General features: G+C 38.2%; 1 protein-coding gene across 1 annotated transcript in view; it reads left to right on the plus strand.

Annotated features, from left to right (window-relative positions):
• Positions 1-25,013, plus strand: part of LOC109468826 (ATP-binding cassette sub-family G member 4-like) — a 27,583-nt gene extending 2,570 nt beyond the window's left edge. Inside the window, exons 2-15 of the mRNA XM_019767165.1 lie at positions 7,480-7,597; positions 12,012-12,180; positions 14,274-14,330; positions 15,210-15,355; positions 15,789-15,912; positions 16,286-16,400; positions 16,867-17,000; positions 17,378-17,485; positions 18,067-18,174; positions 18,823-18,991; positions 19,835-19,935; positions 20,676-20,834; positions 22,169-22,301; positions 22,827-25,013. Of these exons, the coding sequence (XP_019622724.1) occupies positions 7,480-7,597; positions 12,012-12,180; positions 14,274-14,330; positions 15,210-15,355; positions 15,789-15,912; positions 16,286-16,400; positions 16,867-17,000; positions 17,378-17,485; positions 18,067-18,174; positions 18,823-18,991; positions 19,835-19,935; positions 20,676-20,834; positions 22,169-22,301; positions 22,827-23,041 (1,856 nt within the window). The 3' untranslated portion in view covers positions 23,042-25,013. The remainder of the gene's footprint in view (positions 1-7,479; positions 7,598-12,011; positions 12,181-14,273; positions 14,331-15,209; positions 15,356-15,788; positions 15,913-16,285; positions 16,401-16,866; positions 17,001-17,377; positions 17,486-18,066; positions 18,175-18,822; positions 18,992-19,834; positions 19,936-20,675; positions 20,835-22,168; positions 22,302-22,826) is intronic.
• The last annotated feature ends 1,713 nt before the right edge of the window (positions 25,014-26,726 follow it).

Here is a 26,726-nt window from a genome sequence, read left to right on the forward strand (position 1 = left end):
ATATTGTACTTGTTTTGGGGAAATACAAAATCCGTAGGAGAAGCTATTGCATTTTACACTTCTGAAATGCACTTTGCTAAGCCTTCTCCTGCAACTTGAGTTGAAAATCTGACTAACTTAAGAGATAGAAAATCAAGCCCAATTAAGTACAAATATAGGGGTTTAATGAGTATATGTACAACAAAATCCATTTCAACATAATAATTATTTGGTATGGTACATTGTCTAGTCTGGTCAAAGTCTGGATTCTGAAGAAGAAAAACTTCTGAAGAAAAAAACTTTTGAAGAAAAGAAATATTATTCAGCATAAAATTTTGATTGGTTTCCATCTCATTGTTTTTTAAAAAATCGATAATGTGATTGTATCAATTTTAAACGCCCTAAAATTAGCTAAATCGGCGCTTTTACGGTGATTGCGCAATATGGGTGCCCTATGACCTTTGACTTTTTACGGGTCATGCTGCTCAGGCGCTAGGCGCCCTCCCCACTTCGGCCGTCCGTCTTGTGGGCAAATTTCTACTTTTTTAGGGGTTTCGGGACCTAAAAACTAACACCAGAGGGAAAATAAACCACATACGTTTTTTTCATGGTAAATATCGCTAAACTGGACCAGGCATTTTTCTGCCGCGTTGCCGATTTTGACAAGGACTTGCGGCCGCCGTGTGCTAAATACGTCGATTAGCTACTCGCCTTCCCCTTCGGTTTTGTGGGCAAATATTTGCTTTTTCAGACGTTTTGGGACTTAAAAATGGACAGCAGGCGAAAAATAAATAATATACATTATATTCATGGGAAATGCCGCTATCATGGACCAAATATTTATCTGTGACATGTTGCCGAATTTTGCGGCCGCCGGCCACTTGCTGATGGTGCGGTACGTATGGACATTTTTTTCCCAAAAATTAATAAACGTACCGTCCCTAATAAGAGTGTACCGGGTGGACGTTCGGGCCGAAAAAATAAACGTACCGGTACGTTTAATCGGGACATCAGAGTAAACCTATGAACCTAGTTCACAGTGCAGTGCAGGTTAGGTGCAGGTAGACATCAGAAATACATGTGCATGTAACGTTGCAATGTACCTGCACAGCTCCAATTTTACCTGCACTAACCTTCTTAAGCAAATCGTATTTCAAACCCTGTTTGGGAAATAAAAAACTGGTTGAAACCGGTCCTGAGAAAGAAGGAAACTAAAACGGACGTACGCAATTTGTAATTCCTAGTCACTGGCATTAAAGTAACTGGTCCCAATTTATTTAGACAAGTAAAAGTTAAGTATGGCTATTACAATTTGATCCCGTGGGAATTGTAGAATAACACATTAACAGGTGGCACCATTAGGACAAAAACTTGAGTAAAAAGAAATCCTTGGAAACTACTGTAGTGCTTAATAAATATTCTTGGTAGGAAATTGAATCAAACATATACTGATTCGCAGACAAACATACATTGTCCTTGCACCAAGTCTGCCTTGTGCATTTTAAAATTGAAACTTAGAATTGGAAAGAATAGATTAGGAATAAGAAACCTAGGATAGGATTTTTGTAGTTAAACATTATATAAAACATAAGATTTAAAATAGTACAGCAAATAGAAAAATAACAAAATGTGTAAAAGAAAAGACGTTTCTTGATCATTTTTCCGTCAGATTTTGTTGAAATAACTTCCAACTGAATACATTCCCTAGCCTCCGTAGCAGGCTTATAGAACTGGGGGTTTGGTGATCGGCTGTTTTCTGATTAGCCCAGTTCTAAAAACGGGGGTAATTCAACCAGGCCGGCTATGTTGTCTATATGCAATCAGAAAATAGCACATAAAAGCTCCCAAGACCCTGAAGGTCCCCAAAACCCCCAGTTTTTTACATGCAAAGGAGGCTACAGATTTTGACCCTGTTCATACCAGACTTATATTTAGCGGTTTCAACCGGTTTTTCAAAAACCTTTATTTAACCTGGTGTGAATGCAAATTAACCAGTTTTTTAGGGGTTTAAATCTGATTTTCAAAAACCACCCCGAGGTGGTTTTGTAGGGTTTTTTTTGGGGGGGTTTTCCACCGAAAAACCTGGTCTTTGTTGAAATAGTCCAACTGGATACATTGCCATTGTTTGCACTCTCCCTGCTGCACAATGATAACATCATGCAGGATGAGGTCAATCTCCTGTCAATCAAGTAAAAGTGGGCGGAGCCAAATGTGTTATCACCTACTCAGATAACAGCAGGACACTAGAGGGGGGTTCATTAGATTGTAAGTAATTACTTAGCACTAGTTGGACCAGATGTGTATTGGGGTCAGTTTTTTTAACCTCCTTCCTGCTACATAAACCCAAAACCAATACAGATTTCATGGCAATAGGCAAAAACAGCAGGGGGATGGTTAACTGGCATGTCTGAATTCTTCCTTCTTTTACCAGATATTGGATGTGAAATCTTTGTAGTGAACATGGAGCAGATTCTTTGAGATTAAACGTTAGATTTAGCATCTAGTAGACCTTCGTAGTTACAGAAAGAAAGAAGAAAATAAATTGGCACCAATAATTAGGGAAGCATTTTGAAAGAAGAAGAAAACTAATATTGTATTCAGGACACTTAAATGAATGCTGGATTCTATTGTGAGAATTAAAAAAAATGGAAAAAAACTGTAGCATCCCTAATTTGCTTTTTGCAAAACAAATTTGTGCTCCTGTAACTAAATTTGGGTCTGACCCACTAAATAGTAACGAAATTAGCAAGTGAAATTTCACCATTTCAGGTATGTCACCTACTGTTGACCTTTTCATTTCTTCAAAGCGTAACGCCTTTCCAGAAAATAGTTTGTAGCTGGCGAAAATCTGCTTCTTGTTTAAAGCATAGTCATCACATCGCAAATTGAAAATGACGTTTCATATATACAGGGCTTGAAGTAGTAGTCACTGGGTGTGTTTTCCTTTTTAGTATGACCTCCTAAACAGTTTCATACGGACATGTGAGTAATCAGGAGCTGACACTTAAATCTAGTCCTATGACATGTACATGTTTGATGTGTCTGTCCCTGGCTTACACGAATGTGACCTTAGGCCTACTTATTAGGAAAAAAAAAATGTTGTGCTTCCTGTTCCAGTCCTGAAAAAATTAGGGGTCAGTAGGTAGGAATTATCTTTTTTTTTTTCTTTTTAAACTTTGGGGATCTCTAATGACCCAACTGATACAATACAGTTGAACAAAGTAAAACTTGCATGAGGACACTTACAATCTCAACGTAAATGTTGGAAGACCGATTGTACAATAATTCATCACTCAGCCAGGTGTCAGATCATGGATGATGGAGCTAGAAAAGGTCGATCAGCTCAAAAAGTTTATGTCTTTTGCAGGAGGTACACACAAAAAAAGGCTAGGGTCGGCAGCTTTTTCCAGGGTCGGTCGGGAAACAGGAAACAGTATTTTTATACGCATGTGACCTTATGACAGGCAGGGTTTGGCACAGTGATATCATACATGCAGAAGTCACGAGAGACAAATACGCACGTACGTGCTATATTTGATTGGAAGCACTTTATTTGGCTAGACACATGTCTCTGTGGCATACTTACCAGTAAAAGCCATACATGTATGTACAATGTCTCTCACTACTGTGTCAAATGATGATGACAGCCAACTGCTTTTTATATGTCACTTCAAATATATGATACCGTAAGATTATTTTAAGAACTGTTTTTTTTTTACCAACAAGACAAAAATTTAAACTCAGTCTGTTTCTGTTATAATTTTGCAACTTTAAATTCAAAATCAATTTTACCACTAGAAAACTGAACCCTATCCAGATTGCTTATTCTAACCTGAAGTCTAAGCAAAATATTGCCAATTTGGTGCACCAAAGAACCTCAATTCTATGGGTGAAGACCAGATCTAGAAGCCTTGTCCTGAGTTTACATTGACGATGGTTATACAAGTGTGTGCATCTTTTGTTTGGATCTTAGGTACACACGGACGTCACCTGAACATATTTATACAGACCAGGCTGAGCAAATGTCACTGCACTAAACATACACAGACGTTTCAATATCTATCTAAACCACTGCAACCATGCAGAATAATCATCCATTTCTCAATAGTGCTGACGTTTCTACAACCTCATGCATTTTGTATGGGAAACAGAATTGATTTGTAGGTAAGGTGACAAAAGATTTTGCTGCAGAATAAAAATCTTTTCAGTTGGAGTGATAGGGGAAGTGCTAGAAGCAATAAACATTGACATGAAATTTATTTATCTATTATATACAACTCAGGTAGATAACTATCACATTTTCAAGATGGAAACACAAGGCCAGACTTTAACCACTCACACCGGGAAGCGTTCCTAGTCTTTTAAGTACTTTGGGCTCTTTAACATGCTCAAGGTGTGGCTTTACTCAAACACAGGACCTCTGGCTTTATGTCCCATCTGAGAGGATGTCCCTAACCAAAGCTAGGTACTCATTTTCACCTGAGTCACCTGAGTCAAGTCAAGAAATAGGTGTTAAGTGCCCTTCCGAAGAGCATTTGAGCTTGCCATGGCTAGGGATTCGAACCCAGAACCTTCAGAATTTCTGAGTCAACAACCCTAACTACAAGACCAAGTAGCCACTACTATGTATTGTTATTATCATTCAAACCATAGCATTAAAGTCCTGTTAAAATGACATCATGCATAGTAACAGTCATTTTGTTACTATGCGTGAACAATTGGCGAGTTCCTGTTGAAACAGGTGTAGCAGGCCAAAATGTACCCACAGCCAGAATGTACACCCGAGTACATTGTGGCCTGGGGGGTACATTCTTGCCTGCTACACCTGAGCATCACATTTTTTACACATTGACAAGATTTAAAATCTGAATGAACACAGCTCTTATGTTATAATATCTTATTTTTTTACAAAGAAAATCAGTCATTCAGAAAGGGAAGTTGTTTTGTGATATTTTTGTTCCAAATTAGACATTAAATATAATAGAATATGTCTCTTTTTTATCACAGTGAAGATTGAAGAAAACAAATTAATGTTATTTTTCTGTTTTATTAAAGCATTAGAATTGCACAATCACGAATGATAAAGTTATAAATGATGATACAGTGCTACGTCGTAAAATTGATAACCCAATACTACTGCGTATTCTAATTGTCAATAAAACCATATGTCCAGGAAATTCATGTTTTTCTGTTTTGTTAAAGCGTTAGATTTGCACAATCGTGAATAATAAAGTTGTAAATATAGAATACAACACGGTGTATTCCGTATCGCCCGAGGTACCAGCCCGACCGCGCGTCGGATCGCCCGATGTCATACCCACCCAAGAAAACACGCCTTTCAATGCGAAATGAGCGAAAATTTGGCGAAAATTTGGCGTCCGTATTTAGCCCACTAAAACGCAACAACATCAATTCCAACGTCCAAAGTTTGTATTCGAATTTTCGAAAGCGGTGCACACGGTTAGGGCGAAACGCGTTCGAATCTTTCTATGGAACATTTGGAAGGCCCGGGCCGTACGGGTTTAGAACCCCCAGGCCGTACGGATAGTTATCACACGGGCCGGAACACCCGTATCGAACGTAATCGCGGCCCAGGTAGGACATAAATGATGATATAGTGCTATGTCGTTAAATTTATAGCCCAATGCTACTGTATATTCTTTGTCAATAAAACCATATATCTAGCCATGGAGGTCTTTACTGTGTCACACTGGAATGACGACATTATGTCACTAGCCCACACTTTCACCATCAATATAATCCTGCGTTATCATCAATAATTCATACGTTTGAATGGCTTTTTGAAACCTATATTTCATTATACGGGTAACAGTTATCTTGGAGTGTGGCCAATTATTCTTATCTTGTTTTTCTATGGACTACTTCTTTTCCTGCATTATGCTAAAATGTTGTATACCTGCAATTAAACTTAGTCTAGTATTTTATTTTTACTTTGTCGAGGAAGTACAGGGCTGCAAATACCATATACGTACATGCATGTACGTTAAACTTAGTTTTACTTTTAGTGTTCTCTATACATACTTTTCTAAATTCTGATAGGTGCGAGTAAAATTATTCTGGTGCAGGTAATTTTTTTATTGCACCAGTACAGGTATACAGAAGTATTTTGAGCTCTGCATGCTTTTGCCTGGATTTAGTCAAAGTACACCTATGATACTATGCAGACAACTTTATAATTACGGTTACAGACAATTTATGCTATTGAATTTAGTGAAATGAAGCAGAAAACCAAAAATAAACCCACCCTCCATGTTAAATGTCATATATTGATGATACACAGGCATTTTCTAAAGATCTCCATCCTAAATGTCATATATTTGATGATACACAGGCTTTTTTTTAAAGATCTCCATCCTAAATGCCATAGATTTGATGATACACAGGCTTTTTTTTAAGATCTCACACTTTTAAGCCCTAATCATGATGATAATTGCATTGTTTACACAACATCGTGTACAATTACAAAGTAAACAGTAAACAAAGGTGTTGGGTTAAGATGAATGTCTTGCGGTGAACCTCAAACTAAAGAAAAGTTAAAGATATCCACCCATGTGTGAGGCCCAGGTATGTGGTAGTCTAAATTTAACCTGGCAACAAAAACAGTGTGGAATCGGCTTTCATACCTCACTAAACACTTGTTATATCTGACCGCTTCTAAAAAAAGCAGTTTTATAGTCTTAGACTATAAAAGCTTCTGAATCTAAGTTTGTCTCAGTTCTTAAAATGAACTTTTAAGTCAAGTTTTGGCAGCTTCGTTTTTAAACCTCAACAGCATGTCTAGTTGAGAAATACATGTTTATTTGGTTGTATAAATTCTATGAAATGACCTAGATTAAATGATCATTTTCAAATGTTAGATGATTTTCATGTGAGAGTCACATGTACATTGTACAATATGTACTACCAGATGTAGCATAGATAATTTAAAAGCATTTCAGATCCCATGTTACTCTAGACTATACTGTGATTACTTGTTGCTCTTACTAATAATTATAATAGTACTGTAAAGCTAGGGGGCTTCAGCAAGCAACATAAGTTTAGATTTGTTCATTACTCATGAAATAAACAAAATATTTTACTTTGACTAAAAATTATTTCCACAAGTTGTGATGTTGTGCTGAGCTTCACATGTTGTTGTTGAGAATGTTTGCTTATGTATGTTGTACAGGGTATAAGACCATATCTGTTTCTGTATCTATATAGCCGGTATGACTGCCCTTCGGAGTAACACACCAGCTTCGCAGACACGCGGCGCGGCGGCAGCTGGCTACATTACACCTATCGACTTGTTACACCTAACCCTTGAACTTCTAACTTTAGACATTGTTTAAAGCTTAATCTAATGACAATGCCCCTACTGTACTTGGTGACAGTGAGTTCCACTCTGCGATAGTTCTAGGAAAGAATGAATTTTTTGTGTGTGTTGAGAATGTGATATAAGACCATAGTGTTGAGAATTTTGCCATGTATTTTGTGCAGGTTATAAGACCATACTGAATGGCCTGTCTGGAAAGTTCTTCAGTGGAGAGCTGGCTGCCATCATGGGGCCGTCTGGAGCCGGGAAGTCTTCACTCATGAGTATACTCGCAGGATATCGGTCAGTATATACTGTAGAGTATACTACCAGTGTACTATATACTGTTTGTACATACATGTAGTAGTACAACCAACTACTAGTAGATGGATGGATGGATGGATGGATGGATGGAAGGATGGATGGAAGGAAGGAAGGAAGGAAGGAAGGAAGGAAGGAAGGAAGGATGGATGGATGAATGGACGGACGGGTGGATGGATGGATGGATGGATGGATGGATGGATGGATGGATGGACGGACGGGTGGATGGATGGAAGGAAGGAAGGATGGAGGGAGGGTGGCAGGGAGAGAGGGACAGAGGGATGGATGGATGGATGCATGGATCGATCAATTGATTGATCATCAAAATTTTAACATGTTGATTCTAAAAGGCTATCTGTGACTTTTTAAAAGTTTTGAATTGAATGCCCAGAATGAACACTCACTTGCACTCCACTACCTGGAGTTGTAACAGAGAGACTGTAACAAACAAGTCTCAAATTCTGTACCAGCCAGCAAAGCCCTTACATTGTACATACAAAAGCCTTCAGTAGAAAGGAAAGAAGGCTGATTTCCACCCAAGGTCAGTCCACACAATGGACCACAGACTCCCAGCCTGTGGCCTAACTCTCAGCTTCCTGTAGTCCTAGAAACTGGGGCTCCGGAACCAAAAGGGCAGACCTCCAACCCTCTCTGCTTTGTGTCATAGCAACATGCTATTAGATTTTCAACAAAATAGATTTGGAATGGCAGCTCAGAAACCAGCAACAACCTTGAACTCACTGGGTTTATTACAATTTTGTATTATTTAATACAATTAGATTGACTTTCAATGAAAGAGGGGTTCAAACATAGCGTTGGTTCTCACAGATGTTCCTAGTTTTGTTTCACTCCTAGACGAACATTTGTTTTATATTATTTGTAGGGTATCCTTGCCAGAGTAGATATTTTAGATGATCTAGATGCGTGTGGAAAGAAATTACTTGGAGGAGCTTTTTTTTGGACAGATGAAAGAGTTTTTGTGGTATTGTTATTTAAATGTGATAAATGCATGTTTCCTGGCATGAAACGTGGTGGGACATCTGCCATAGCAACATGCTATTAGATTTTCAACAAAATAGATTTGAAATGGCAGCTCAGAAACCAGCAACAACCTTGAACTCACTGGGTTTATTACAATTTTGTATTATTTAAAAAAATATCTAATACTGTAAAACATGTCTTTGATATTCACAGTTTTTGCAGTCACTTCTACGTATCTGCATTGCAAATTTATCATTACCACGAACAAGTAATTCTTAGATGTTTTTTCTGCACCTGCCACCACTAGGAAATAATACTACTACTAAGAATTGATGCATTTGATGAAAATGAAGTTTTTTCATATTCTTTACTTTAAATTTCAATTTGTACTAAAATTACAAGGCTTTACAGTGATAGGTGCCCCCACAAAATGATCATGTGATGATGGAGTCACGCAAAGCTGAGTGCCTGAGAGATGGTAACTTCCTGTTTATCAGACTGAGTGTGCATGTACATGTATCACTATCAGGGCTAGAAACTCATTTTTTGGGAATACTGGGTGCACTGGTGCATGCACCCAACCTAAAAAATTGGGTGCACAAAAAATATTTTGGGTGCACCTGAAACCTAAGTATTACTGCCCCTCTTCTGAGTTTGTATCTGAAATAGGAGCTAACTTCAAAAGCTCAAACAATCACTACAACAAAGATTGTATTATTTTTATGACACTTGTAGGCCAAGAATATAATATCCTGTATATTAAACCTTGTATGTTCCTTATGTATGTATGTCTAAGTCAAGTAGTGCATCTTTTGTCTCCAATTTTCTATATACGTTTGTTATGTGTCTGTTATATCTTGACCTGTACCTAGCCCGTCGTGGCATGAATGTACAATAAAGGTATTTCATTTCATTTCATTAAACATTGAATATGAAGCAAAATACCTATAAAAATATTTGGGTGCACCAGTCACCCACAGAAAAAAATTGGGTGCAAATCTCCAATTTTGGGTGCACGGTTCACTAAGGTGCACATGCACCCAGTAGTTTGAGCCCTGTGTACATACCATGGTGTACCAGACACTGGTATTTGTGGAATCAGCCAATGCCTGGAGGTATCGATAAGAAACTTGTTTCCCTGCCAGAGCTCTCTACATGACTTTTGGTCTAGATTTTTGCCTGACTGTCCTCTCAGTTTGACGGAACGGAACTCCGTTTTTGGGCCACACTATTTAAAACCTTATGAAATGTGATAGAATTTTTGGCAAAAATATGTTTCAGACTGAACCTTTTCTAAATATTGACTCAGAGACAAATTTGTTGTCAAAAGAAGAACAAGTGTCACTTCAGTTCACTAAGATAGAAATCTAAGGAAAACATTGACAAAATATCCTCACTGACAAATAATGCACAATGTGCCTCGATGAAGGCTAGACATCCAGGTAATAAGATACGCCAAAAAGCAGTTACTCAGGCAACTGGATATGATTTTGAAAACGGTCAGACGCATATCAATCAATTGTTTGTGCTTTTAAACCCGCATTTCTCCTCTGGTCTCTCAGTCACTGACGAACGCTAGTGGATACTAGCTGAAACGTCTGACCATTTCCAAAATCATATCCAGTTGCTTGAGTAACTGTTTTTTGGCGTATTGCACAATGTGCCTGTATACAGGGAGCAGAGCTGGCCCCATGTATTGATTTTGTGAGAGAGGGTCATAAAAATCAATAAGTGTTGAAATGTAAGAGGACAGTATCGATTCTGTCACAGTTTTTAATGTCACTTAAAACAGGGGCCCAGACAAAACATACAGTCTTAGTTGTGTTTCCATATGTTGTCCTTAAAGAGGTAGGAATGGTAATATTTCATCTATTAGTAAATAATATATATAATATCAATCAATAGTTTGTGCTTATAAACCTGCATTTCACCTCTGGTCTCTCAGTCACTGACGAAAGGTAGTGGATACTACCTGAAACGTCTGACCGTTTCCCAATTTGAAATAATATCCAGTTGCTTGAGTAACTGCTTTTTGGCGTATTATAAATATCTCTAAATTCAGTCACAAATATCCATGAATACACCATACAGATATGAAATTTGACAATTGTTAAAAATAAAGAAACATGACATAACACGATTGTGCTAATTTAAGCCCATTTCTTACATTTTAAAAAACAAAATCAGCATTTCTTCTTCAACATTCTGTAAATAAAAATAAACCTGACAGTGTATGATGCTGTGGTGGACAAAATATTTTTTAAGTGCCCCTCCTCCTAAGGAATATTTGGTACAGCCCAATTTGGAAATTGTAATCTAATATGGCGGGTCCGGGTTGACGTCACATTACGATTTGGTAGTCTCAATGACGTAGTCTCAGGGTCACATGGTTACATTATGATGTCAGTTTATATCATTATGATTTCAGTTAATTACAATTTTGCAGGAATTTTGGATGAAATACAGTTTGCATGCATGTCACTAAATAGGGGCAATGTTGAAATTAATTGTAAGTGGAAGTGAGGATTGAATGATTGAATGAAAGGAATATGGATAGATGGATGGATGGATGGATGGATGGGTGGATGGGTGGACAGATGGATGGATGGGTGGATGGATAATACCATGGTCATTATTGATGACTTTTTGTTGATATTATGTTAATGATGAGCTAAATATGCATAATATCCATCACATTCAAACTCAAAACACATTTGACCCAGAGAAAGCTGCTGCAGCTAATTGATATAAAAAACTATAATAAAATCATACTGCTTTCAGCTTCCTCAAACAATCATTCCCCATCCACTGCAAAGCATTTTACAGCTTGTCTGTTGCTTAATAATTTTAGCCATCATATATACATGTACCAATGTTTTGATGCTTACAAAATGTAGCTTTAAACAACCAGCCCTTCATTGTAGTACAATTTACCAAAGTTGTAGAGCATTTTCATTTGATGTCTAATTTATAATAAAAAGAAATCAAAATGGCTCAGACAAACACAACAATTTGCATTTCTGAACCAGTGAATCCTAAAAATCTACTAGTAACATGAGCTAGCCTGGGTACCATCCTGGTTAGTTTACGTCCGCTCCCACAGTTGCTCCTACCAACCAACCAGACTGGTTGGTAAATGTAAACTAACCAGGATGGTACCCAGGCTATATTTGAGCCACAGCCCATATTAGTATGCAAATTGGTGACACCAACATGGCTGCCTGAGCCAAAACTATGAACAAAGCCTGGCTAATGTAGCATGTTATAATATATAATCCATCCATGCTTTACAAAGCTTGGCTTACTGTACATGTATGTTACTATTGTTAGCCCAGCACATGTAATATGTTTAATCAATCCATGCTTAGCTTGGCATGTGTTAACGCTTGCCTCACTAACCTCCCCCCCACCATAGGTCTGGCTCCAGCACGTCTTGCTCCTGTTTTGACAGTACCGGTGGCATCAGCGGATCTCTTCTCGTCAACGGGACTCCCAGGAACGAGCGCGACTTCCGCAAGATGTCGTGTTACATCATGCAAGAGAACCACCTCCTCCCACATCTTACAGTTATGGAGGCCATGATGGTACGTAGGTACCACAAAATTAACAACAGCAAAAATATATTTGCATTAAAAAACAGTAAAAATTTAAGGGGGAAAAATTTATTTATAACTAGAAACTGATGAGGTAACATTTGCAAGGCAAATGCTTATAATAATGTTTACCTTCGTATTTGGTCTGCTCTGTTAATTCTTACTCAAAGACATTCATATATGTATGGTCAGAGAGGAGTCTAAATCCCTCCTGCTATGAAAATGCAACATGATGTAACCATGGCAACAGACACATCATTGGTTCAGGTCAGGGGTCACTGCTTGGAGAAGAAGAAGAGGAAGAGGAAACTGAGCAAAAACAATATGTTTTATGTTACATTAACAGAAGCAGTCGACATTACAAAAGTTAAGCCACATCCTTTTTTTAGTAAGAGAGTTATTAGCTTAGTAAATAGAAGTTCTGTGTCCTGAAATGCCAAATGTCAGGTTGCCTTTCATCTTTAATCGATTCATTCTAGAATCTATAATTAGATCTTCCTGACAGAAACGCAGAGTGGCCTACATTATTTTATAAATAGACTGACATACATAATATTATTATGCATGGTTGCCATGTTAGCTAACAGTATTCAATATTGTATTCAAAAGTTTTTAATGATAATCTGTTCTGTTGCAACTTATTTTGTAGTGCATACCTGTGTATTATTTACAGCTGTATGCAAATCTTGATAAACTAACTATTATGTGAAAACAAAAACAGTTACCCTTATGAAGAAAGTGGTCAAAGTTAAGTCAGTAAAAAAAGACTTAGTATGACATTGTAAGTCAATGATATTTTTTTCAATAAATTACAACAACCCTAACTTCAGATGGTTGAGACAGTTTTAAATTTGGGCTTACTAAAATCTTGCTACAAATTTTTCCATTAGGAAAAGTCTAGCCTTTGCCAGACAAGTTGAGAGACACTTGAAAATGTCCAGACACTGTGCCAAATATATTCATCCTCCTCTTGTGTAATTGTAAAGTGCTTCAGAATTTGAAGAATAGGATAAAATCAGTCCAAATGTCACTTAAGTTTGATTGAAAGCTCTTTGAATGTCTAGTAGTCAGTTCGAATGAAATTAATCAACAATATTTTCTGCATGTAGAATTATATCCTTCATATTAGCCATGTCACGAGTCCTAATAATCATGGTTACAATAATCAATATTATAAGTTAAAAAACAATTTCCCCAATAATCATCCAAATTTGTACCATGATGATCAAGCATGTTGCTAGTTATGTTGACCTTAGCTAGATTACTAGAATGATGTATATTTGACTGTTGCTAGATAGTTTTCCTTTGCTAGGCATATTGTCCATTGCTAGAGCAATCTTTGCTAGATGCCGTGATTTTTGCCTGAATAATTGACATTTTAACCTTTGCTAGTATATATATACGTAGCTACAACAAATGTACATCTATCACAATAACGGATAGTGGCTATAGCTCACTTAATTCAGACAAGGAGAATTGCAAGCGTTATCTTGAGTGCTGGCAGTAATGGGAGAGTGTGCAATGGTGCCAAGAGGATCAACCATGGACGTCACAGTGTCTGGTGTAGCTCTCAATGTAAAACTGGTGCACTGGCTAAGAAGAATTTCGAGCCTGAATTGAGACTTTTACTATCATAGCACTATTTTTTAATACACTTTAAAGCTAATAGATTCTTTCTGTTTTAGCTCTTGAATCTAAGAAAACATAAACCTTTAATTTTAAAACCCTTAAGGTCAACAATCCAGACTAACCATTGGTCAATTCTAATGTATTTAGCACAAACAGATGGAGGAACTTTAAGTGGTGAAACCCAATCAGTTGCCTTTCCAGCATATCAATTGCCTCCATTTTCCTAATTCTTATACAATAATTATTACAGACAGTACCCTCTGAGGAAGAAAAACAAAACAAATCTATTTAATATAAGAACCAAGTTTTAGAAACTCACAGCTCTTCATAATCTTCACAATTGGCCGGGGATTGAACTCACAACCTACTGAATGCAAGGCGAGCACTCTTGGCCAGTGATATTCCAATGATTATAATGTATGATATTCTAACTTTTGTTGTCTTTATCTACACAGGTTTCAGCAAACCTGAAGCTGACAGAAAAGACACCAAGACGAGAGAAAAAGCTCTTGGTAAGACAGTACATTTTCTTGTATCAATAGCTAGTCTCCAGAATCTGTAATCTTAATTGTTTTCCTTGCTATTGTTGCCAACAGAGCATGCAAAACATTACTTTAAGATTTATCACCTGTGACAGCTTTTTTGCATGTGACAGCTATTAGCACCTGTGACACCTGTTTCACACAACACCTGTTTGCACCTGTGACACCTGTTTGCACCTGTGACACAGGTTTGCACCTGTTAGCACATGTGACACCTGTTAGCACCTGTTTGCACCTGTGACACCTGTTAGCACCTGTGACACCTTTTTTCACCTTTGACACCTGCTTGCACCTGTGACACCTGTTTTGTACCTGTGACACCTGTTTTCTACCTGTGACACCTGTTTGCACCTGTACGTGACACCTGTTTTGTACCTGTGACACCTGTTATCACCTGTGACACCTGTTTTCTACCTGTGACACCTGTTTGCACCTGTGACACCTGTTTTGTACCTGTGACACCTGTTATCACCTGTGACACCTGTTATCACCTGTGACACCTGTTGTCACCTGTGACGCCTGTTGTCACCTGTGACGCCTTTTTGCACCTGTGACACCTGTTTGCACCTGTGACACCCGCTAGCACCTGTGACACCTGTTTGCACCTCTGATGCCTTTTTTCTGTGTTTTTAGTTACATGATTGTTTAGAGTTTAAACTTTAGATCCAACACAAAAAGAGGCCTCACTGGGTCAGTCTACTGGGGAAGACCAGTCAGAGTGACTGGTCAAAAGCTCTAGGTGAGACTGAGAGAATTTTTTGTGTTGGATCTTAAGTTTTTAACTCTAAACAAACTTGATACCTGTTTGCATCTATGACACCTGTGACACCTGTTTTCACCTACGTACAGGTGGAAGAGATCCTGGGAACTCTGGGTCTGACCGACTGCGCGAACACCCGCACCATCAACCTGTCAGGTGGGCAGGCCAAACGTCTGTCCATCGCCCTGGAACTGGTCAACAACCCTCCGGTTATGTTCTTTGACGAGCCAACCAGGTAGGCGGAGAAAAGGGTGCCTGCCTACACCTGAAGTAGCAATTTCCTTTTTGAAACAGTTCAATTTTATTGGAGTATTCTAAGTTAGTAATTTCACTGGATACATTGCAATGTTATATGTGTGTATAGGCTCTTAGCATTGCAGTCTCACTGGATACATTGCAATGTTATATGACTTCTGTGCATAGACTCTTAGCAATTTCATTTGAATGTAAGGTTGATTGATGTGCCCATAAATTGACAAATAATTGAAATATATACCATAAAACTGTGACAGCTGAGTGACCAACAGATTGCTCAACAAATTTCATGGAATGATAAAAGAACAAGTTTTAAATACTTAGCATTTTTGTCCATGTTAATAAAATTGTGTAATATGCTGCAGCAGTGAAATTAGTAATTGATTTATAAGTTCATGAAACCTTGTTCCCAGTGGCCTGGACAGTGCCTCCAGTTTCCAGTGTGTGTCCCTGATGAAGTCTCTTGCCCAGGGCGGTCGCACCATCATCTGTACCATCCACCAGCCCAGCGCTAAACTCTTCGAAATGTTTGACAAGGTAAGAAAATCCCTGAGACTGTTCTTGTCAAGCTGTGACTCTCCTCAAAGAATAAGGAAGCTCTATTTAATGTCGTATAAAAATTATATACGTGCATGCATATGTATTCTAGAACCTAGAAATCTTTGATGCAGTATACTTGTTTAAGATTTTGAAGTTTAGCTCCCATTTCAAGCTCAGAAGCAATAAGATCTGTAATTAGGTTATGTTTTATATTGTGCACCCAAAAATTATTGTACACCTAATTTTTAGGTTGGATGCACCAGTGCACATATTCCCAAAAATGAATTTCGAGCCTAAGGTAAACTGGTCTATTGTGTAATAGAGAAAGTTTGTAAGTGATCCAATATGTACCCGTTCCTCCCTTCCACAGCTGTATGTTCTGGGGGAGGGTCAGTGTATATACCAGGGGAAGGTGGATGGACTCATCCCCTACCTGAAGGGACTCAACCTGATCTGTCCCACCTTCCACAACCCTGCTGACTACAGTAAGTACCAGGTCTTCAGTTATTGGAAGAGTTCTCAAACTGCAAGTCTAGCTATAGGAAAGTTTAGTTTTCTGTTTGGGCGTAACAGTGATCGGTACCGCCATTTTCTGTATCATCTATTCAAAATTTATCCTCAGGTTTGCCACAGTAACAGTCACTTCAAAATCATCCAGTATTAAAGGAAAAAAGTATGAACAGTTGACCTGTATTTTTTCTGTATTGTTATACAGTTGGTGACAAATTATTTAATTTAAGAAAAGCTACGATCACCCTGTATTATCTTCCAAGAAGATTAGAAAATTATTTTCTCATTTATTTTGATAAAAGTTGTCATTTTTTGAAACTCCATGAACATGTACTTTCTGGCCTTTAATCTGCCTAATAGTATCAAATAGGTTATCTCTAATGCATGAAATTTGCCTTTTCACATTGCTTTGGTTACGAATACTCGATCTTTCCCTGACAGTTATGGAGGTGGCCAGTGGTGAGTATGGGAACGTCCTACCCCAGCTAGTGAAGGCTGTACAGAACGGGGAGTGTACCTCCTACCACTGTAACTCCCCCATCCGCCAGGAACACAGCCCAACCAAGCTCAGACAGGTGACATTCATAGCACACAATTTGTTTGAGTGCTGTGGAATTTTGATAGTGCTGCATACCTAAACCCACATTTAAGTTCAAGTCCGGATTCAAGTCCAGAGGTTTAGGTTCAGTTCCGGACTTGTAAGTCCGGACCTAAACCCATGGCATATAGAAAATTGTATGCTGGCAACCTTGCAATGTTGTATGGGCAAAACTGTGGCCACATAACATGGACACTTGCCGATGCCCGATGGCAATGTTTTCTTCATTTTGCAGCACAGATTTTGTAATCTACGGGTTGTACAACAAGACACAATTTAGCCAATGGCTACAAGTTCTTGTTTGTTTCCACAAAATATACCATTCGATTGATTCATTGATTGATTGATTGACAGCTCATCAAGAGCGGAACCATGACCGTTAACGAGGCCAGGAAGCTGAGGGAGGCACTGGAACAGTCTGGGCAACTCACGCCACTCACTGAGGGGGAGGAGGGCAGGGACGTAAGTGGAAGCATCTCATTCAAAAAATTTTTAGACTTAAAGTGAACCAAGGAAGAACACACTAATTCTAGTCTACACACACAGACTAGACTAAGTATAGAGATCACTCTCATTGGTCAGAAATGATAAATGCATTTTAAGTGAACCAATCAAAAGGAAGGGAAGCGCTGGAACAGTCCTGGCAACTCACGCCGCTCACCAAGGACGAGGAGGGCAGGGGCAGTGGGAAATTCACTCTGTTTAAAGTTAAAACTTTTGGTCCAACACAAAATGTTCTCTCACCTAGAGCTTTTGACCAGTCACTCTGGTCTTCCTCAGTAGACTGACCCAGTGTGGCTTGTCACGTGGCTTCTTTGAAGTGTGACGTCAACACTGGGTCAAAGGTATCTGGTAGACGATGTCGGCCCCCGTCACAGTTCTGTGAAGGTTGATTGCTCTCATTGGTAAGAAAGATGATTAGTTTTTAAGTGAACCAATCAGAAGGAAGGGTACACTAACTCACTAATCAAATAAAAAGACTGCTTGTTTGTCGAATTAAAAGACTGTCTGTTTGTTGTAAACTGAGTTGCATTTTTTTTCAGGAGTTTTTTGGTGAAGTTGAGCATCACAAGAACACCTTCTCCACCTCCTGTCTGACTCAGTTCTGGGTTCTCTTCAAGAGGACTTTCCTCACAATAGTCAGGGACACAGTAAGTAGTTATCAATTAGTAATTGTTATAATTAAAAGTCAAACTTGTCAAAAATCAGCATGCAAGCAACTTTTCTCACCTTAAATTTAGGAGGTTCATCAAACTTTTTCATAACTTATTAATAAGTAAGAATTATCTAATTTTAAAATTCAAGTCCATCCCACACCATATGTATAAGGTGGCACCTATCTCTGTTTATTGAGTCCTTGAGCCACACAACTGTGCAATCACAGGTAATAGTATACAGATTCTAAAGGATGCCAACCCACTGGTAGAACTCCCATTTCAAAATTTATAAAATTAATGCTGAGTGGCAAGCAGAGAAAGCAGCATTTACCTCAGGCTGATATTAAAAAAAAATGTAATTTATGTGCTTTATGTGCTTTATTAAACTCCATAATTCTCTTTGGTATGACCTCATTGGGGTTGAAATCTGCGATGTTCCTATTAGTATGAAATTTTACGCCAAAAAGCAGTTACTCAAGCAACTGGATATGATTTTGGAAACACGTTTGAGCTAGTATCCAGTAGCTTTCGTCAGTGACTGAGAGACCAGAGGAGAAATGCAGGTTTATAAGCACTGAGGTTTACAAGCATGAAACTTTCTCTGCTGGCAAGAAAAAATTGACAATGTGTGAATTTTTGTAGGTTCTGACGAGACTGAGGCTGTGTTCCCACCTCCTGGTTGGCCTGCTGATCGGGATGCTCTACTGGAAGATTGGCAACGAGGGCAGCAAGGTGTTCAACAACACAGGCTTCCTCTTCTTCTCCATGCTGTTCCTCATGTTCACTGCCCTCATGCCAACTGTGCTCACATGTAAGTCAAAACTGCCCTCATGCCAACTGTGCTCACATGTAAGTCAAAACTGCCCTTATGCCAACTGTGCTCACATGTAAGTCAAAACTGCCCTCATGCCAACTGTGCTCACATGTAAGTCAGAACTGCCCTTATGCCAACTGTGCTCACATGTAAGTCAGAAGTTGGGTTATAATCAAGTACCAGAGTTATCAACCAAGGATTGAGGTGTTCAAGAATTCATTCTTTCCTAGAACTATCGCAGAGTGGAACTCACTGTCACCAGGTACAGTAGGGGCATTGTCAATAGATAGCTTTAAACAAAGTCTAGAGCTAGAAGTTCAAGGGTTAGGTGTAACAAGTCGATCGGTGTAATATAGCCAGCTGCCGCCGTGCCGCGTGTCTGCAAAGCTGGTGTGTTACGCCGAAAGGCGGTTATACCGGCTATAAAGATACAGATACATACACAGAATCAGACCCAGTCAAGTACAATAATTTATATACAATACAACACGTGGTATTCTGTATTGCCTGAGGTCCCAGCTCGACCGCGATCCAACTCATGGGAGGGCTCGGGCCAAGGGTGATGCAAAATACACTGTGTTGTATTGTATAATATAACATTGAAATAATATTGTAATATAATGCATAAAAAGCATATAGATTCAATGCACAGTGGCTGTGGAAATAACTGAATTTTTGCAACCCGCAAGTAGGAAAAAGTCAGTTACCAAATTGAATGCATACATGTAGCTACAATGTATCCCACCATGTAAGTTGTTCAAGGCTTGTTACAGTAACAGTTACTGTTCCTTCTAATATGAATGATGACAATGATGATGATTATACTGATTTCCCCCCCAGTTCCTATGGAGATGTCAGTGTTCATCAGGGAACACCTGAACTACTGGTACTCACTCAAGGCCTACTACCTGGCTAAAACACTGGCCGACGTGCCCTTCCAGGTATGACTACTTTTCTTATCAAAATGGACCATAAATTTAAAAGCAATTTTATGCCATACCATAAGAAAGTTATGATTGTTTTGTTTATTGTCTATGATATTTGACTGTCAAAGCAAATTTATTCAGTGACAAAATTAATGTAAAAGGTAGTTTTGAGGTAATTTTGCTAGTTTTCTTAGTTGTATAACTAAGTACAATGTACAATGTACAAATTGTCTCTATTAAAACAGTTGTACATTTAATGTTGTATTTGATAAATATGTTATAGATTAAAAGCAAACTAGAATTTCTAGTATTGTACATGACATTGTCTATTGAATTGGAGATTTCTTGTGCATTACCAACATGCCTGGCTTTATGTATGTGCATGCATCTAAATCTTTTAAAACTTTTTGGGGAGAAAAATGCCATTATGATAAACATACCTACTTAAGGGCAAAGGTGACTTGGCTTGGGTGCCTATACCTCTTAGCATGACATACTGCTAATCAGCATTAAAAACCCCAGTCCAGATTTAGGTTCAGGTTAAGGTCTACATGTAGGTTTAGTTTCATACCTGGACCTGATCCTCAGGACCTATAATCTTTTAAACCTGGTCGTCTGAACCAATACTGCACCTAAACTTGAATGTTCTGGACTGGTAAGACTAGACCAGAGTATTCTGGACTTAGTAAAACTGGACCAAAACCCCCAACCCTAAACAGCCCTTCTTACACATCTTCTATACCTATCCCCCCCAGGTTGTCCTGCCGGTGCTGTACTGTACCATAGTGTACTGGATGACGGAGCAGCCCTTCGAGGCCCTGCGGTTCACCCTCTTTGTGGCTCTCTCGACTCTAACCTCTCTGGTGGCTCAGTCTCTGGGGCTGCTGATTGGAGCGGCTTCCACATCGCTTCAGGTATCTCTCCATGGGTTCTTAACAGCTTCTAGAACACTAATAAAAAAATAAGTCTTCTTTTTCTCCACAGGGAGGACAAGTTACCAGAAAGAGTCACAGAGGAGGTCACTGGAGCTTGTTTGTAGCTGTCAGTGCCATCCTAGAGAGTAAAGAGAAAACTGAATACTATTAGTTATACTATTAAAAGTAAACTAAATTTCTTTTCAGTACCTTTGAACAAGCAAGTTACATGTATATGACATTGCGTACAATTCTGATGACAGATAGCAACATTTTATTGTTCAAAACAATTGGCATCGGAGTCAAATTTTTTAAACTAAAAGTGGAGATGAAACTATACCTTAGAAACATCTGAAGGCATTACTCCCAAGAAATTTGTGCTGTTTTGGTAAAGTTTAGGAGCAGTTTTCTCATCTTGTATCTCTCTAGTCACTGCACTGACAGTTGCACAGTGTCCAGACCTTGACCTCTTACCCTAGACCTCCGAACCTTGACCTCCATGTTTGACCCCTGTGCTGTCCCGACAGCTGGTGCTGCCCCTCCCCTACACAGTGCTGACCTACTTGCTGACCAGCCAGCCCGTGGAGTGGTGGAGGATCCTGCTGTTCCACGCGCTGATGGCAGAATTGTGTGTAGTTTCTCAGGCGCACGGATTAGTCATCAGCATAGTATCACCTTCTATACAGGTACTTCTGTAACAGTGGCAGGGCTGAGTGGGGTTCAAGCGCCGCTAACAGATCCATTCCAATCGGTCCGGACCTTTTGGAGTAGTTGTTAGCGCGCTTATACGCTGGTGTTGTAATGTATACATTTATGTGCTTTCAAATATTGGCTAAGAGGCATTTGATGAATTAAAACATTGGTGTACAATAATTGGTACATATCAACAGTTGTTACAGTAACGTAACTATAATAGTCATAACGTATGAAGTTGGTTGATTGTTTATCTTTTTCTTAATTTCTTTTGCCAGAAATGTGTATTTACTACCTATTCAAGACCAATCCAGTTTGTTCTTGTTGCATTAAGTTTTTACTACAATCTATGTCTATTATTCCTACTTCATAACATGCTTCATGAACATATGCTTCAAAGTCTGTTTAGAGTTAAAACTTTTGGTCCAACATAATAAAGTTCTCTCACCTAGAGCTTTCGACCAGTCACTCTGGTCTTCCTCAGCGAAGCTTGTCACGTGGCTTCTAGGTGAGAGAACTTTTTGTGTTGGACCAAATGTTTTAACTCTAAACATGTAACTACTAACACAGATGTAACTTTCATGATAATTTATAGTCTCTTATTTTCCGTGAGTTAAGAGTTTTTCTGCCCCCCCCCCCAGGCTGCGACGTTCCTGGGTCCCGTGACGGCCATCCCCATCCTGCTGTTCTCTGGGTTCTTTGTGAACTTTGACACCATCCCAGACTACCTGCAGTGGATGTCCTACATCTCCTATGTCAGGTACAGCTTCGAAGGTAAGATTAAGATCTTTTTCTTTGAATTCTCTCTATGTACATTGTAACAGCAGTTTAATTCCAGACTAATTCCCATATCTCGGCAACCTTTCCTCAAGATGGGCTAATATCGTAGACTATCTATGTAAAATAGTCTATAGCCATCAAGGACCCCATGAAGGAAGATTCGATCCGCGGGAGGGCTGGGACCGAGGCCGATGTAGAATACACCGTGTTGTATTTTATTTATATATATGTCATAACCATTCGAGAAAACAAGACATTTCAATGCAAAATGTGCCAAAATTTTGACCGTGCATCTAAACAAAAAGTGCAACGGCGTCAATTCCAACATCTGAATTCGGTGTTCGAAGTTTCAAAAGCGGGGCACTTGACGCATTTTAATTACAGTAACTCCATAATATGACATTTGGAAGCCCAGCATGTACAGTAAAGTACGGCTTGTTCCGGAACACTGTATCGAAGGTTATCATGGCCAGGGTATGACATACATGTACCTAGCATATTTGGCTTCTCTTTCCTTAGGGATCCTCCTTTCGATCTACGGGTTTGACCGCGGCCCGCTGGACTGCGAGGAAGGGAAGTTCTGCATCTTTCACGAGAGCGAAGACGTTCTGAAGGAGATGGACGTCCAAGACGCCAAGCTGTACGTGGACTTCATCGTGCTGGCAGTGTTCTTCATCCTGCTGCGCCTGGGGGCATACCTGGTTCTCCGCTGGAAAGTCAAGTTGCAACGTTAAAAATCCTCCAAATTAAGGCATTTTTACTTCATGTTTAACAGGGTTTTTCCAGAAGAAAAGGAAGATATGTCAAAGAAATCGGGCTGAAGTTTAGGCAAATTCAGCATTTTCCTTTTTTTTTTCAAAATATATGAAAGAAATCGGCCAGAAATTTAGGCAAATTTGGAAATTTTATCTAAAGTCAAGGCATTTTTCTTTCATGTTATCCTTGGTACAAGGTTCGAGAAGAAAAGGAAAATATATCAATGGTTTAATAGTTTTTTTCTTGAAGAAAAGAAAATATATCTAAGAAATTGGGCAAAAGATAAGTCAAATTCGGAAAGTCAAGGTATTTTTCCTTTGTGTTATTCTTGGTAAAAGGTTTGACAGGGTTTTTCTAGAAGAAAAGAAAATTTATCAAAGAAATTGAACAAAAGTTTAGGCGGTGAATTTAATTTGAAAATTTAATTTAAAGTCAAGGCATTTTCCCCTTTAGTTTGTGTTATTCTTGGTAAAATTAAAGGTCTAACAGTATTTTTTCTGAAGAAAGGAAAATATATCAAAGAAATCAGGCAGAAGTTTAGGAAAATTCAGCATTTTTTTCTTTTAAGTCATTCTTGGTTAAAGGTTTAATAGTTTTTTCTAGAAGAAAAGAAAATATGTGAAAGAAATCGGGCAGAAGTTTAAGTGAATTTGGAAATTTAAAGGCGTTCTGATAATAGGAGTTTATTATTCCCACATGCCGGAAGATTCTGATATATTCTGAACGGACTTTGGCCTAGCAAGGCAGTGAGGTCAATAATAATTTTTCAGTTTAGGTATGATTTTTTCCAAGAATAAAATGGCACAGCCACCCATGTTGCCCGTTTAGAAAAAACCACTTGATGACTATACATTGTCAAAAGATATTATTTTGAAGAAAAACAAATGGCTATCTTTTGAGTTGATTGGTGGCAAAAATGTCCTTATCTTCAGTTAACACTTTTTTTTTTCAAGGAAAGCAACAATTTTACCCAGTATACCCTTTTTGGAGGTATGTTAAACTGTTGGGATTGATCTCTGGTGGACAAGCAGTAAAAATGACACCCAAAAGGCTCCTCCCCTGAGGCAACGCCAAAAAAAAAGTCAAAACTTCAGCAAGTGAAGCCTTGTATTGGAGAAAACAGCAACTAAATGTACAGAGAGTGCAGAGCATGAGCAAGAAACAATTGAAGTGGTCTGCATTAAATCTTTAACACATTGTTGTACAGGCATAGGGAACAGGGTGGAAATGATTCACTTTCATAAAAAAAACAAGCCTTGAATCTTTACAAAAAGACCATGTAAATCAGAAAACTTGGTTCACATAATTTTGTATATAACCAGCACCTGAGCTTTAAAGATAGGGAAAGCTTTTGGAGCTGTCACTGTATACTAGTATATGAGGGAAGGAAAAGAAAATATTATACGGAAAGGAAGCGGAGAAGTCATATTTGTTAAAAAGATATTAAGAATTATCTAACATGTTAAGGTTTATGATAGAGTGGTAAGATTTGACCAATGCAACTGCAAAGCAATGCAACTTTTATTTTAATGCACATCAGGGGAAAGTTGATATTATATACTTAGATACTAGTATATAATATTATGTTGACCTGTCAAAAAGTGTCAACTGAAGAAAAAAATAACTTTCTCATTTTGCTGATTTACTTAAACTGAAGATAAAGCTATAAAAAGTAATTCTTCACCTCTATAATACATCCTTTTTAGGTGGAGTTTCTACTTAATTCTACCAATTTTCTGACATTTTTGTTCTCGCATACATTCTAGCCAGGACATCAATTTTTTTTCTTCAATATTCTGAAATAAGAATAAAAGAAATCACCAGTAGATCTGGTGCATATTATCAAATTTAATATGATATCTTTGGGGATCTTTTAATTCACAAAAAAAACGAATGCAAGAAAATTACATAATAAACTGCTATCAAACTCATGATAACTATTTCAAGAGAAAGTATTCAAAATGCAATTTTTCAAGGCCAATGAATAGTGCAAATATAATAAATAACTTTTTGTTCCACTCAGCAACAAAATTTAAGAAAATACTGAACATAAAACACCTAATAACAATGAAAATGTTTCAAGTCACACCACAAATTTGTGCCAACAACATTCACACACAGGCCTTTAAAATACATACTATAATTCTGTTGCACAGTTACATGATTCTAATTAAGAAGAGTTTAACATTAAGACTTATTCACTTTGCATTCTTGTCTCAGGACAAAACTCTTGAGCAATGCAACTATAGGCAGAAGCACTGCCTTAATGCAAAAACTCCTCGCGAGTTTATAAATAACGTTAGAGTGACACTGTCACATTATTTGCTTAGATTTACCCATAGTTTAAAGTATTTAGTCGTTAATGCTTATAGATATTGGAGTGGTGTACACAATGTAATTTGTGATGTTTATATAGCCTCCATAGCACGCCAAAAACTGGGGGTTTGGGGGGGCTTCAGGGTCTTTGGGAGCTTTTATGTGCTATTTTCTGATTGCAATTATTATAGACAACATAGCCAGCCTGTTTTTAGAACTGGGCTAATCAGAAAACAGCCGAAGACCACCAAACCCCCAGTTCTATAAGCCTGCTACGGAGGCTAATGTTTATATGCCATTCTATAATGATAGCTTCAGTAATAAGTATTGTTGAACTAAATGTTTTATTGTTTTTGACATGTAGTTGTTTTGAACTGTGGTCTAACTTGTTATAGGTGTTGGGCACTGAGGGTACATGTGTGGTGTAATACTAAACAATCTTGATGGTACATGTCCTCTAACTTTCACAGTATTCGTAATCTGAAATGTGGTATTAGGTTTTGAAACAGTTACTGTTAGTGTTTTTTCCAGACATACATGTAAACGTTAATTGTTTAGACATCATTGTGTTTTGGTATCAAATTTGAAACAATGTATGCTGATTGTCAAGATTGCATATGGGACCATTCAGTATCTTATAGTACACAATCATTTTCATTTGTTATATAGACTAAAAGACTAGTGATGCATACCGGTTCACTGGACTTGGATCCGGACTTGTAAGAATGTTTAGGTTCAAGTCCAAAAAAAACAAAAAGTCAAGAACCGAGTCCGGACTTATTACCATAAAAGACCATTTCACATACCCCTTTTCTTTTTAAACCACCTAAAACCTTCCGTAGATTCCAAAATCTTTGCTGCAAAATGAAGAAAGCATTGCCATTGGGCATCGTCAAGTACAGGCCTCCATGTTATGTGGCCAAAGTTTCACCCAGACAACATTGCAAGGTTGCCAACATGCAATTTTGTATATGCCATGGGTTTAGGTCTGGACTTACAAGTCCGGACCTGAGCCGAAACCTCTGGACTTGAATCCTGAACCTAAAATTGGGTTTAGGTATGCATCACTATAATAGACTAAGTTCTTTCTTAAGTAACGTGTCATTTCTCATTATTCTGCTGGCTACCTTAAGACTGAAGTATGAAAAAATGGTGTTCTCAAGAATGACTTAAAGACTTATCTAAAGTTAGTGTACCTTCGTAATTACTGATGCTGCTTTTTTATAGTTAAGTAGTCTTTAAATTCACCAGTCTGTAACCTTTTTTTGGTCTTAGGGTACCAGACTACCAGCTGGTACTGAATTTTGAGAGTTTAAAACACTTTCCATCACACTGGTTCTGTGAAGG

This window comes from Branchiostoma belcheri, unplaced genomic scaffold (assembly GCF_001625305.1).
Source record: "Branchiostoma belcheri isolate BF01 breed outbred unplaced genomic scaffold, Haploidv18h27 scaffold2, whole genome shotgun sequence".
Classification (NCBI taxonomy): Eukaryota; Metazoa; Chordata; class Leptocardii; order Amphioxiformes; family Branchiostomatidae; genus Branchiostoma; species Branchiostoma belcheri.